General features: G+C 41.1%; 1 protein-coding gene across 2 annotated transcripts in view; it reads right to left on the bottom strand.

Moving 5' to 3' along the window:
• The window catches only part of PDE11A (phosphodiesterase 11A), a 450,256-nt gene that overhangs the window by 213,131 nt on the left and 221,667 nt on the right, over positions 1-15,458 (bottom strand). For both annotated transcript variants that reach the window (XM_051849396.2, XM_051849397.2), the window contains exon 6: positions 11,912-12,044. In XM_051849396.2, the coding sequence (XP_051705356.2) occupies positions 11,912-12,044 (133 nt within the window). The remainder of the gene's footprint in view (positions 1-11,911; positions 12,045-15,458) is intronic.

Raw genomic sequence — 15,458 nt, 5'->3', positions numbered from 1 at the left:
AACAAAAAGAAGGGCTGGAATAATTACTTTACAGTGAAAGTATTGGTAAATAAGTAAGTACTCCAAGAAGCCACCTGTTGTTAGGGCAGGTTGTGTAGTTTATGTTTATGCTCTTAAGACAGTCTCAGACAAAGCTCTTAGAATAAAATCCAAGAAACACTCCATAGTGGCAAAAATAATAGAACTAATGAATCTGAACTTTCTAAATATTCATCTGACTTACAAATAAGTTGATTTACTTAGATCTTCCATTATGTCAATCCTGGCTTCTGATTGTTTTTATATAATTTTCAGAGAGTTAATAACAGCTTGGTAAAGCATAATTTCACATGAGATATAAACTGCCTAAAATTTAAAAATATATTTATAATTTTGCGTGTTTATTTAATGTGAACACATGAAAAATGTAAGCAATAATAAAATAAAAAGCTCAAATTTTGCATGGGCAGAGATGGCAACTATCAGCAATTTGGTATGTCTTTCCTCACCTTTTCTTACAAATATACAATATGCTCGTATACAATATATAATATACTCAATAATATACATTAATTAATAGCACATAGACAATATATTAAAATATATTGAACAATATTCAATAATAACATCTATTATATACTGAAAATTGTTCTAGTTATTGGGGGTACATCAGTGAAAATCAGATAAAATCTTCATTTCCACAGAACATACATTCTAGTAATAGAAGACATATAGTAAGCAATTGCAAAAAATATATAAACAAGTTAAATGTTAGAACGAGTTAGGATTATGAAGAGAAAATAGAGGAAGATAAAGTGAGTAAGGCATACCAAGGGTGCCAGCCTCACTGATGTGCAACATCTGAATGATGACCTTTGAGGACAGCCCATGAGCTATGCAGATATTGAGGGAAGTGTATTATAGGAGAAGCCAGTGCAAAAGCCCTGAGGTAAGTGTATGAGTAGAATATTCTAGAAATAACAAGGAGACCAGTGTGACTTAAACAGCATGAGCAAGGACTGAGTTTAGATAATGGGATGCCAGATCATGTAGGACATTGCATACCTCTGAAAGAATTCTGAGTTTGGCTCTTACTCTAGTGAGATATTAAAGAGCTTATAAGTGGAGTTGTGCTGTGACTTAAAATTTAGAATCATCTGACTGTTTTGTTAAGATCAGAGTACAGAACAGAGAGAACAGAGTATAGGAGATGGAAGCAGGGAGATACATTGAAAGGCCACAGTCATAAAATAGTCCAGAGATGAAGGTAGCTTTAACCTGGATGGTAGCAGTCGAGTGGTGAGAAATGGTCAGATTTTGAGCAGATTTTGCTGGTACAACTTGTTGAATTGCCTGATAAATTAGTTGTACAATGTGAGCGAGGGAAAATCATGCCTTTAAAGGCTCTGGCCTAAGCACCAGGATGGACTGAGTTGCCTTAACATAGACAGGGAAATAGAGGAGTAGTACTGCGGAAAAGAAGAATATGAATTCTGCTTTGGATACACTAAGATGGAGGTATCTCTTAGAAAAACATATGCATATATATGTACATATACCTACAAATATTTCTGTATACATACTTCTATACATTATTCATTTTTTTTTATTTATTTGACAGATAGAGTTATACAGTGAGAGAGAGACAGGGACAGAGAGAAAGGTTTTCCTTCTGTTGGTTCACTCCCAAAATGGCCACTATGTCCGGAACTATGCCGATCCAAAGCCAGGAGCTGGGTGCTTCCTCCTGGTCTCCCATGTGGATACAAGGACCCAACCACTTGGGCCATCCTCCACTGCCTTCCTGGGCCACAGCAGAGAGCTGGACTGGAAGAGGAGCTAATGGGACTAGAACCCAGTGCCCATATGGGATGCCGGCGCTGCAGGCAGAGGATTAACCAAGTGAGCCACGGCCCCTATACACACACTTCTCTGGCTTACTTTTTTTCTTGTGGACATTTTTTCATACCAGGACATATAAAGTGCTTCATGGGTCGAGCTATGCTGTGTGGACCCCATTTTAGTCTTAGTTACGGTTTGATAGGCCGAATTCCAAGACAGGCTCTGAGATTCCCACTTTCTGCTTCCCCACCAAGCTTTGAACATATCTTGTATACTCCTCCTGTTGAGTGTACACAGGGCCTCTGAGTATGACATCATAGCTACTTCCTTGATTAAGTCACATCATATGGTAAAAGTGATGAGATAATCACCCCTGCAACTATGTAAGTTGCTCAATATTATATAAGTTTCTGTCACAGGCAAGTGAGTGTGATTCTCCAGTTGGTGTTGAAGAAGTAAGCTGCTGTGTTTCAAGAGGGCCACATGCAAGAACCTGAGAATAATGTCTAGGAGTTGAGAGTGACTCTTGGACAGCAGCCAGCAGGAAAATGGTTACCTCAGTCTACAACTGCCATCAATTCTGATGCCATCCACCTGCATAATCTTGGAATAGAATGCCAACATCCAAATGATGTCAGTTGGCCAACACCTTGATTTCAGCCTTGTGAGATCCTGAGCAGACAACCCCACTATACCATGCCCAGACTTCTGATCTACGGACACTGTGATATAATAAATGGTGTTTTCTTACACTGCTGAGCCTGTGCTGATTTATTATGTAGCAATAGAATATTAATATGCATGTCTTCAAAAACAGACATGGGCACATCCTTCTCAAGGAGTAAGTCTTTGAGAAAACTACAAACTCACTAACATGATAACCCATGAATGTGATTCTTTTTCCCTGTGCAACCATAAATACATCATCAGTTGTATATGGTAGGTTCTTACTGTCTTACTTCCTTCTCAAGGATGATAGAGTCTTGTAACAGAACTAATGCATAGAGATCTTCATAAGGTTTCCAAATTTAAAGCTCAGAAACTTAGTCCTGGCTCTGTGACTATTTTCTTTAACCATTCTGTCATAATTTTCCATTCATAAATTAAAGAATTTGGCCTTAAAAATGCATGATTTCAAACCCAGTAGGTGCTACACCTGAGTGAACTCAAACTGCCATACAGACAAACAGAAGGTAAATAAATAACCACCATGCTTGCAAAGACTGCTCTGTTTGCTCCAAGGAGGGACCTCATTAAATATTTATTTATTTATTTATTATTTTTATTTTTTGACAGGCAGAGTTAGACAGTGAGAGAGAGACTGAGAGAAAGGTCTTCCTTTTCTGTTGGTTCACCCCCCAAATGGCCGCTATGGCCGGCGCACCATGCTGATCCGAAGGCAGGAGCCAGGTGCTTCCTCCTGGTCTCCCATGGGGTGCAGGGCCCAAGCACTTGGGCCATCCTCCACTGTCTTCCCGGGCCACAGCAGAGAGCTGGACTGGAAGAGGAGCAACCAGGACAGAATCCGGCACCCCAACCGGGACTAGAACCCGGGGTGCTGGTGCCACAGGCAGAGGATTAGCCAAGCGCCGGCCCTCATTAAATATTTAAGACAATAATGAAGAAAACACTCAGCAGGTAAGACAATTATGATTGCTAGCCCCGAGTCCTCTCAGCAGGTGTCTGACAGCATTCAGGATGGGTGTACCTCACTTGAAAGAAATCCCTTTGTAGCTTCTATTTAAACAGAGTTACACGGTTATAAAACTGTAATTTCAAAATAAGGATAATTCTCTTGCTGCATATCTTTGGGCAGAGCCTTTGAGCACTTCACAGAAGTTAATACAAGGTAGGAAAGACACAGAAATTAGATACCTGGCTCGACTACCTACTTTAACTATACAGCTAATGCAGAGCTTAAAAGAGTAAATTATATCTTATTAACAGAAAATAGCTACTGGTTTCATGAATTCCCAAATTGGCAGGCTTTTTGTGCTAGTTCAAACTGGAGAAGAAACTGACTACCAGCGGCACGACAGTGGCTGTGTTGGGGTCGGCATCAGCAGGTGGTGATCTGAAGAATCCACCAGATGGCCTCGGGCAAGTCAATCAGAAGTTGCTGCTGAACATTTTCATTCATGAGACAGGGATCACCTGCCTGCCCCTAACATGACTCGTTTGTGCAGAATGGAGAAAACATTAAACTTCCATTGTATTAAGTGAAAAAGATTTTGTAGTTTATCTATCCCTCTCCTGATAATGGAGTTTGAAATGCAGGCATGAGGGCAACATTTGAGATATACAAGTGTGACTGGATATTACTGTATGTTTTAAGGATTGGTGGGTTTCTTGGGCTTAAGCAGCACAGCCAAAATACCTAAGATTTTGTCATCCCCTATGTGAGTAAGTAACCTGGTTCCTGGATGCCTAGCCACTCCTGTGAAGAGCCAAGTCTACATACTGCAGGCTCTTGTAAGGTAGGATCTGGTAACCCTCAGTGCATGGTTCGCAAAGTATTTATATAGGATTTTACATGTTAATGTAACCCCAGTAGTATGCCAAAGATGATTCAGCTAGAGAGCAGAGTAGACAGGATGAAAAGACAGTTCTGCTGATCATAAGTTCAAGTACTTGTATGGGGAATAGAAAGGAAAGGAGTGGTGATTCTAATGCTCAGGCAGCCTCTCGGAAGCTGGTGTTTTCCACACCCAACTGGCCACTCAGGGAAACGGAATAAAGTCAGGAATCAGAAGGTCAAGAGTCTGCTCTGGGTCTACTCCAAAGAAGCTGTGCGGCCTTAGGCAAACCAGTTTACCTCTCCAACTCTTTACTTCCCTTACTTGTAAATTTTGGAAATATGTAATAAGCCAATTAACTTGCTATGGTTACAGTATAAAACCCCAGAATAGGTCTGTTCCATTTTAGGGCCTTCTAGCATAGGTTACAATGTTTTCTGTTGAATTGGGGTCTTTCTTTTTGCTTATTAAAGAGTTCAGTTTGTTAGACTCAGTGACTGAGCCATTGGAAAACTTAAGACAGAGAAGTGCAATAGTGTTTCTGACAAATTTAAATCCATCATGCAGACTTGGGTTGGAAAAACCTGTAGGAAAAATAGGACGTGCTTAGAAACCAATTCCCTTTGCTACCTCTCTGCACATTATTGAGGAAAGCCAGGACAGTCAACACAACAGCAAGCACTTTTTCTAGTGGAGATAGCTATTACTAACCATTTAGTATTAGATTTTATATTTTAATTGTTTCCTGATATTCCAGATATTCTACCACTGATAAATAACTATAGATGCTTTTTAACGTACTAAGGGATTATACTCCAATAAACCCAGCATAAACTGAAAATATCACGTTAAAAATATATTTTCGGCCAGCGCCACGGCTCACTAGGCTAATCCTCCGCCTGCAGCGCTGGCACACTGGGTTCTAGTCCTGGTAGGGGCGCCGGATTCTGTCCCGGTTGCCCCTCTTCCTGTCCAGCTCTCTGCTGTGGCCAGGGAGTGCAGTGGAGGATGGCCCAAGTGCTTGGGCCCTGCACCCCATGGGAGACCAGGAGAAGCACCTGGCTCCTGCCTTCGGATCCGCACAGCGCGCCGGCCACGGCAGCCATTGGAGGGTGAACCAACAGCAAAAAGGAAGACCTTTCTCTCTGTCTCTCTCTCTCACTATCCACTCTGCCAGTCAAAAATATATATATATATATATTTTAACACACCTAACCTACTGATCACTACAGCTTAGCCCAGCCTACCTTAAACATGCTTAGAACAGTTACATCAACCTACATTGGGCAAAACCATCTAACATGAAGTCTATTTAATCAAAAAGCATTGAGTATCTCATGTAATTTTTTAGTACTACAGTGAAAATGAAAATGAGAATGGTTATACGTTCCTGCAACATTGTGAAGGTGAAACATAGTAAATTTAACCAAGATAAGTCAACCAAGATAGTCAAGGGGTTCTCCAAATTCAGTCAGGATCACGGGCAACAATATGGATCTGTGTACCAGATTCAAGAAGAAGGACTCAAGCCTTCGCAGGAAGACACTTCTAAAGGGTGCTCTCTGTCTCTAGCATCATTGCAGGATTACCAGTAGTGATGAGGTGAAATGATGAAGCCATTTCATTTTGTCAAGATTTTTTTTGTCTCAAGAGAAATAATACATTAATGAAAAAATATTATCTAAAATGGTTTCCTTTGTCTTATAATGACCTATACTGTCTTATATTAGGCTTTGTAGGGAGAAGGTTTGAGCCTCTAAGCCACTTAGGAAAACCCTGTGGTTCAGTCTGGAGTCTATTACACTCATTATTAACATGCCGTGTAACAGTTGACACCTGTCCCTGACAAAATATACTTGAGGAAGGAGGAAGTCTAAGCAGATAAATAAGTTGTTTACCTTGGTGTAATTCATAACACACACACACACACACACACACACGCGCGTGCATGCACTTGTAGGACATATCTACTAAATATCTGAATTTGGAAAGAACATCCCCACCGCCACTGGCAACTGTCTCTCATCTTCATGAGCATTGATTTCTTTTCAATTTTTTTCTCTCAGCATGAGGAGAAAAATGTAAGGTAATTTTGCATTCCAGTGCCATGCAAGAGTACTGTGGGGAAATTAGGCACACGTGGCAATTCAAAGATGGCGCCCAAAGGAAGTAAGGTGGGCAGTGTCCAAAGTCGTTTATCACCAAAGCTGATTGGCCACGCAGCATCAGGGGAGGTAACAACTGATGATGAGTGTACAGACATATGGCTGGTCCTGTAAAAAGTCGCCCTGTAAAATGACCTTTTAAGTAATTGGTTGGTCCTTAAGCCCTGCCCCAGTAATCATGTGGTCTTGTGCTTTAAAAGGCTTTGCCATGTGCCAATAAACGGAGTTCTTGCTTGCTTGACTTGACTCCCCGCTGCGTCTGATTGTCTCCGGGATTGGGAGGCTGGGGAACGGGCGAGCGGCGCACTTACCTTTCTTCGGACCCAGTCCATCCTCGTTAGGGTGGACTAAGACCCAGCATCTACATGTAAAACCAGGATGTAATGCACCCTCAAATTTGCATTTAAAAATTTCAGCATTAGGGGGTGGGCATGTAGCATAACAGTTAAGACACCCTGTCCCAAATCAGGGTTCCTGAGTTCAATTTCTAGCTCTGGCACCTGGGTCCAGCTGCACGATAATATGGACCCTGAGGGGCAGCAGTGATGGCTCTAGTAATTGGTTTCCTGCCACTCACAAGGGAGATCTGGATTGAATTCCCAGCTCCCAGCTTCAGCCAGCCCAGGTCATTGCAGGACATTTGGGCAATGATCCAGTGCATGGGACACCTATCTGCCAACTCTTCTAATTCTCTGCCTCTCAAATTAATAAATATTTTATTTATTTATTTATTTATTTATTTATTTATTTATTTTTTGACAGGCAGAGTGGACAGTGAGAGAGAGAGACAGAGAGAAAGGTCTTCCTTTGCCGTTGGTTCACCCTCCAATGGCCGCCGCGGCCGGCGCGCTGCGGCTGGCGCACCGCGCTGATCCGATGGCAGGAGCCAGGAGCCAGGTGCTTTTCCTGGTCTCCCATGGGGTGCAGGGCCCAAGCACCTGGGCCATCCTCCACTGCACTCCCTGGCCACAGCAGAGGGCTGGCCTGGAAGAGGGGCAACCGGGACAGAATCCGGCGCCCCGACCGGGACTAGAACCCGGTGTGCCGGCGCCGCTAGGCGGAGGATTAGCCTAGTGAGCCGCGGCGCCGGCTCAAATTAATAAATATTTTCTAAAAATCCAGTATTAAAATACTTTGGTAGAGGATCAAAAAATAATGATGGTCTAAATTCATGGTTTATTCTAACATAAGGAAACCTTATTTCACAAAATAGTCACTGCTTATCCTGACACATTTTACTATCTTAAGACATGATTGATTATAACTAGTAGGTCAGGGCATGAAATCTGTATGCTCAGTCCCAGAGAAACAGTTGTTGCTTTTTCGCTTGAGATCCCACATTGTTTGTTTGTTTTTCAATGGATTAGCAGGGCAGGTTACCTTATTGGCATTAACTATGATACAGAGAAGAATGTAATGCAGCTGTTTCAATATTTGGTAAGAGATATGCTAAAAGTCTGCCTGTACATAAAAGGATATGGCATATTCCAACTCATGAATTGTATTAACAAGAAGTATTGTTAAGATGTTAATCATGGTCACTAAATGTGCTGTTTTACATAAGGAAAACAAGCAATCGCTGGACAAGATTTTTTCATTCTCTGGTAAACGAGCTTATAGTTTATGACCCAGCATGTCATTCTCCTAGGAATAGACTCCAGAACAATTCGTGTAATGGGAAACTTACCCAAAAAGAGTAAAACACTGACTCCCAATGTACATCAACACCATACAGGTATACCTCACTTTACTGTAATTTGCTTTATTGCCTTTTCTACAAATTGAAGATTTGTGGCAACCTTACCACCAGCAAGTTTATCGGCACCATTTTTCTGACACCATGTGCTCACTTTTTGTCTCTGCATCACGTTTTGCTAATTCTTGCAACATCTCAAACTTAATCATTGGGGCCAGCACTGTGGCGCAGCGGGTTAACACACTGGCCTGAAGTGCCAGCATCCCATATGGACACCAGGTCAAGTCTGAGATGCTCCTCTTCCGATCCAGCTCTCTGCTATGGCCTGGGAAAACAGTAGAAGAGGGCCCAAGTCCTTGGGCCCCTGCACCCATGTGGGAGACCCGGAAGAAGCTCCTGGCTCCTGGCTTTGGATTAGCGCAGTTCCTGCCATTGCAGCCAATTGGGGAGTGAACCATCAGATGGAAGATCTCTCTCTCTCTCTCTGCCTCTCCTCTCTCTGTGTAACTCTGACTTTCAAATAAATAAACAAATAAATCTTTAAAAAAACTTAATTATGATTATTATATCTGTTATGGTGATCTGTGATTATGGTCTTAGATGTTATTACTGTAATTGTTTTGCAGTGTCATGAACCATGCCCATATGACAGCAAAGTTAATCAATAAATGTGTTTGTGTTCTAGCTGCTCCACTACTTGGCTGTTCCCCCATCTCTCTCCATATCCTTGGGTCTCCTTGTTCCCAGAGACACAACAATATTGAAATTAGGCCAACTAATAATCCTATGATAGCCTCTAGATGCTCAAGTGAAAGGGAAGACTTGCACATCTCTCACTTCAAACCAAAAAGTGAGAAACGTGTAATCTTAGTAAGAAGGCATATTGAAAGCTGAGATAGGCTTTATGGCTTCTAGTACCAAACAACAAAGTGGTGAGTGCAAGGAGAAGTTCTTGAAGGAAATTAAAAGTACTTCTCCATTGAACAGGTGAATACTAAGAAAACCAAAGAGCCATATAGATGATATGGAGCAAATTTTCATGGTGTGGTTGGAAAATCAAATTGACTATAACACTCCCTGAGGCTAAAGACTGCTGCAGAGCAAAGTCCAGTCCTGATCAATTCAGTGAATGCTGAGAGAGGTGAGGAAGGTATAGGAGAAAATTCTGAAGCCCAAAGAGGTTGATTTATGAGATTGACACAACGAAGTCATCTCCATAACACAAAACTATGAGGTGAAGCACCAAATGCTGATACAGAAGTGGCAGCAATTTATACAGCAGATCTAGCTAAGATCATTGAAGAAGGCAGATACACTAAACACTGGATTTTCTATGTAGACTAACCAACCTTACATTGGAAGAAGGTGGCATCTAGGACTTTTATAGCCAGAGAGAAGAAGCCAAAACTTCAAAGGATGGACTGATCCTTTTCTTAGAGGCTACTGCAAATGGTGACTGGAAACTGAAGCTACTGCGCATTCCTCATAAGAAAAATCCTAGGACTTTTGAAAGGATTACACCAAATCTCCCTTGCCTACTCTCCACAGTACTTGTCTTCCTGCCACTCATGTGGGAGATACAGATGGAGTTTCCAGCCTGGCCCCAGTTGTTGAGGTACTGGAAAATGAACCAGCTGATAAGTTCTCTTTCTCTGGCTCTCGCTTTCTTGGCCTCCCTCCCCCTCCTTCTCTCTCTTCCTCTCTCTCTTCTTCTCTCCTTCCCTCAGCTCATCTTTTTGCCTTTTAAATAAACAGAACAAAACAAAAAGAATAAGCAGCTATACTTAAGAAGCATGTCTTTTATATATTTTAAAAAAGGATGGATCCTGTTCTTTTTCTTAAACTGGGAGGGGGGACATGTGTCATGTTCTGCTGTAGGTTTATGTACCTTGTGTGAGATAATAACAAAGAGCAATGCCTTACTTTGTTCATAATTTCCCTTCCCCAAAATTTGATTCTCTGTATGGTCCAAAGTTAAGTGCAGAATAATAGCAAATTTAACACTACAGTTTGGGGGTAGAAAATGACCATCATCCCTCGAAGTCTAATCTAATATGATCACTTTATAACAAATAATTGGCAATTATAGATTTTTGTGCAAAGTAAAGCCTGTCAGTTTGTTCACTTATCACTGATGCTCATAACAGAATGCTGAGAGCATTTCTTGGAAAAAAAACTGTGTACATAGAAATATTTTCTTAGGTGTTCACTCTCAAATCAAGGAAGACAGAAATGAAGCAAAAAGCAAAAGTTCATAATATCAGGCCTAACCCAATCACAATACTATAGGATGTAAATAGACATTTGTAAATCTCTTTGTGCCAGTCCCAGAACCAAGGTGGTGGTAATCTTCATAAGAGGAGCAGTGGAGATGCTTCTGACTGGGTGCTTCCCAAGAAAGGTAACTCAAAGTTCAGACTTCATGCATTAAAATACAGAAAGCTAGAGGGCAAGCAGCATTAAGACAGCATACTGCAAAGTCATCTGGACCAGCCTCGGAGTTCCTGAAAGGATTTCCCAGATAGGAGCATCTAAGCCTGATGCTTAAGAAAGAAAACACATGGAAAATGTAGTGCAGGAGAAGAGAGCTCTAGGAAGTACAGGTGGTGAGTTTGGAAAATTTAAGATTTCCCTGAAGCGATCTGCAAAGATGATCTGATTGAAATCATAAATTAGGCTTGGATCCCAAGTTCCTGGTCATCATCCGTCTCCACAACTGACAATGGGGCCAGCACAGGGCAGGATTGAGTCTAGGCTGTGGAGTCTCAGAGACAGCAGGACTGGGTCCTTTTTTGTCTCCAGGGTCATGGACCAGCTCTCAATTTCTATAAAGCTGGGATGATGACGCTGCTTTCTTTGGGTTGAAGGGATTAAATGTTTAATTATTATTACTGCAGCCAGTGTGACCATTCCAAAATACAACTCCTGCTTCTTCATCATTTAAAACTCAACTACTAGGACCCCATTACACAGAATAAATGCTCATACATCTTAGCATGGCTTTCAGTCTCTTGGTGATTTGTCCCTGTCTTCTCTTTCCAACCTCATCCACCACAGTCCTTCAACCACATGAAACAAAACTCAATTCCCCAACTTCCTCTGCTTGCTCAGTTTTGCCTGCAGCACACATCTCCCCACCCTTCTGCACCAGAAGACCCAGGGCTCAGTCTGACAGTCTAGAAGAGGAATCTTTTCATTTAACATATCTGTGTGTATACATCTACAACTACACATACACACATTCTCTAATTTCATGTGTTTATGATGCTAAATACCACCCAAGAAGGTAAACTTTAAAATTAGTTTAATATGTTCTGTATATCAACACAATGTGCCCACCTAATTCATGTGGACCAATAACATCAACCAATTTACTGTTTTCTTTGAAGCAATTTTTAAAAATATGGCAGTTGTCCACCCATCTGTTGGGAAATGGCTGTTATTATACACATATTTTTATTATTAAATATTTCAAGTTTAATATAAAATATACCCAATCATAAAAGAGAATCAGACCAAGGAGAGCCATTTTGCCACACAACAGGGTCAAGATAGGAAGTTTTTCTATCGGTCAACATTAGATGATATTGAAAAGCAGATCACAGGGGAAGGCGTCCCAAGAACTTCAGGACCCTCTGAGGTTGCTATTGATCTGCAGGATGTCACAGTGTGACTACTGTACCACGCGACTACAACCAGAGGACGCCCCTTACCTCAGCATCAAAGCGTGGATCCTGGTAGGCATCGCTGATGTTCACTGGAAGGCCTGTTGAAGCAACCAGCTCAGCAACGCTGTTATTTATGAGCCAGTCAGAGTATGATGATTTCTCCAGGCTTTCTTTGAAACTATTAGAGCAGCAAGGCAGGCGGGAAGAAAAGAGAGAAGCATGTTTACTTGAAAGCAAACCCTGTGAAGTTACACCAATAGCAGGGTGACTTGTCCTCATGAAGCAGGGAAAAGTTAGTCACAGAGCAATAGTGATGAAATTATCAGTAGCCACAGCCAAATGACTTACCTGCTATACTGTAAAATAATGAAAACCATGGGTAGAAACTCTGTATCATAGATTCTATGACACAGACAGCAATTTTAGTTTGTTTTTAGGCCCCAAAGCAGGCAAAAAGAAAGTAGATGACCAATGCTATAAATAAAATTCCACCAACCTCCTCAGTATGCCCAGAATCCCCTTAATGGAATAGATTACATGTTTTGGGACTAGAAAAAATGAAATCCAAGAAGAAGGCAAAATCAGGAAACAGACCATTTAAAAATATAAATGTAGCATACAGCACATCTAGATTACATGTAATCTTGGAATCATTGTTTTATCTTGGGAAAATTTTGTGTAGTCTCAGAAGTATGTTTCTTAACAAAATCAAAATTTCCCACCAAAGAAACTTCACTAAATGCTACTGAATCCCCAACATTAATCATTTAAGTGATCTCTACATTTAATTTGAACAAAGAATTTTGTGCTAAATAATTTTGTGAACTTTCTCTTATACTACTTTCACAACAGATATTAAATTTATTTCTGTATTTTTTCCACAGGTACATATTAAGTACTGTTGGATATGCAAAAATAAGTAGTATGCAAACTAGCTTTTTCAGGGATAGCTTTCATGGAGAATGCTTGATTTGTGGTTTGCTAGGTGATAACTGAAATCATGTGAATGAATGAAAGATACTAAGATAATGTTTTCCCTATTACATTTGTTGGAACCCCAGTTTCCATGGGATGTTAATGAATGCATTATAGCAAGAAGAACAACTGTATTAACATTTTCACCTAAACTGCATTATATGTAAAAACATAGTAAACACTCCGAGTAGTCATTATTGGGTACTAATGTGTTCATATGGAATTTATGCCATACTGAGTATGTAGGCAACTGGCTTGCAGGGGTCACCAGATGCAGGAGTAAGTGGGGAGCATGGATATTATTTATTAACCTTAATATGAACCATCTGCAATGATTCCTGGTCTGTGCCATAAGTAAATTCATGACATTATTCATCCCTTATTGCATATCACGCATTAAAGGTGCATAAACTTTTTTCTATAGATCCCTGGTTGAAAAGTGAAAGTTTTGATAAACAGCTGAGTCTTGCACTTCTTAGATGGTGCCTAAATCAAAGAATCAAAAAGACTGAGTACTTCAAAGAGAAGATGAAGCTTTATTTTCTAAAACGAACAAAGAATGAAAACGCCCCTCCTGTATCTGTTGACTGTTTTACACCTGACAGAAATGAAATGCAACGTTACGCTTTAATTAATGCAAAGTATAGAAAGAAACATGATAATGCACCTAATATGAGGATCTAACTTAATGAAGTCATTTCTAAGCATACAAAAGAGTGTGGACTAAATCCGGACATTTCTTTCAGGGATTAATTGACTTGTCAGTTAATTCTATGCTGTCCGATACTTTATTTCTTTTTTTTTTTTTAATCTGACTTAACTTTACAAGGTCATTGTATTTTTTTTTATTTTTTTATTTTTGACAGGCAGAGTGGATAGTGAGAGAGAGACAGAGAGAAAGGTCTTCCTTTGCCGTTGGTTCACCCTCCAATGGCCACCGCGGCCGGTGCGCTGCAGCTGGTGCACGGTGCTGATTCGATGGCAGGAGCCAGGTACTTATCCTGGTCTCCCATGGGGTGCAGGGCCCAAGCACTTGGGCCATCCTCCACTGCACTCCCTGGCCACAGCAGAGAGCTGGCCTGGAAGAGGGGCAACTGGGACAGAATCCGGCACCCTGACCGGGACTAGAACCTGGTGTGCCGGCGCCGCAAGGTGGAGGATTAGCCTAGTGAGCCGCGGCGCCGGCCCTGATACTTTATTTCACACTATCATCCTTTAAGTGTCCTGTGATCACAGAGTTTGAAGAATCTGATGTAGTGTGAGCTGGGACAGTGGGAAGAGCTGCAGTGGGATCCTGGAAAGCTCTGTGTAGAGGAAGAACCTGCAGAGAGGTAGAGTAGGGGATGAGATGGCAGGGAACAGGGGACCACGGAAGAAGTCAGTTTTATAAACACATGTCAAAAACCTTTAAGTTGAACCTTTCAAAAAGGGAAAGGAATGACTGGAAGGGTGAGAAAGGAACAATCAGATCAGAAGACACAAACACAGCAGAGTACAAGGGGATGTCCTCGGCACAATGAGTCATCATACAGTGAAGAATAAGACTAGGAGATCAGGGCTTATAAGAGGAGTCATTAAGTCATTGAGACCTTAGTTATAGGCAACAGAGAGAGCTGTGACTTGATCTGTGCTTTTAGGAAGCTTAATCCGCGGGCAGTGAGTGAGAAGAACTGACTAGGAGAGGTTAAAGGGGGAGAAAGTTCTCTTAAGATGACAGCAATCATGCAAGTAGGAGGTGACGATGGTGATGACTCAAGAGGGTACAGCAGAAGATTCCACAGGGCTCAGTGGCTGGGCACTGGTGCCTTAGAGTTTGCTCCCGAGTACCTGTGTAACATCAGCAGAAGTGAACTGTTTGGAAAGGGCAGAGAGTTGGGCAAAGATGACAGACATTCTTTCTGGGACATATTCATTGCTGAAAATCTAGGACCAGAACCTACATCAGTCTTCAGGACTGAAAATACTGACAAAGATATGGCATTATCCTCATGGAGATAAAGTGGATGAGATCACTCAGGGAAAGAATATATAGGGAAATCTATAGGAGAAGGAAGAAAAAAAGGCAGTAATAGAAGATAAGGGAGAGAAGAAACACAAAGCTGAAAGCTATCACCTACTGTGGGACAAGGAGGCTTTGCATAACTAACTCGTTTCACCATCATGTAAATCCTATAAGATGGGTTTAATTCTCTACAATTTTTGTTTCAAAAAAATGAGGTACAGAGATGCATAATAACTTTCTCAAGTGGAGATATGGTTTGCATCTACATCTAGTTCCAAAATCTTAGATTATTCTATTTTTCCCATTGCTTTTCAGAAAAAGTTAATGGGCAGGGGTAGAGCAAGAATTGCGAATTGTTACCTAGATAAAAAAACGGAGGAGCAGTCAAGATCAGAGAGAGTTTCAGTAAGATGCTGAAGAAAACAAGCACTTCATTCAAAGGAAGAGAAGGAGAAGAATTGGATTTGATAATTGAGAATGGGATCAAGTCTCCACTTACAGAATTTCCGAAGAAGATACATTAACAGCTATTGAGTAAGGGTTTCCAAAAGATTCACACTAAATCTAAACATGCTGGGAGTCTGGTTTAGTTCAGGCAGACTAATGCATTGCAAT

Source organism: Oryctolagus cuniculus, chromosome 3 (assembly GCF_964237555.1).
Source record: "Oryctolagus cuniculus chromosome 3, mOryCun1.1, whole genome shotgun sequence".
NCBI classification, from domain to species: Eukaryota; Metazoa; Chordata; class Mammalia; order Lagomorpha; family Leporidae; genus Oryctolagus; species Oryctolagus cuniculus.
The sequence above is the reverse complement of the archived record's forward strand: the minus strand, read 5'-3'. Positions and strand labels throughout refer to the sequence as shown.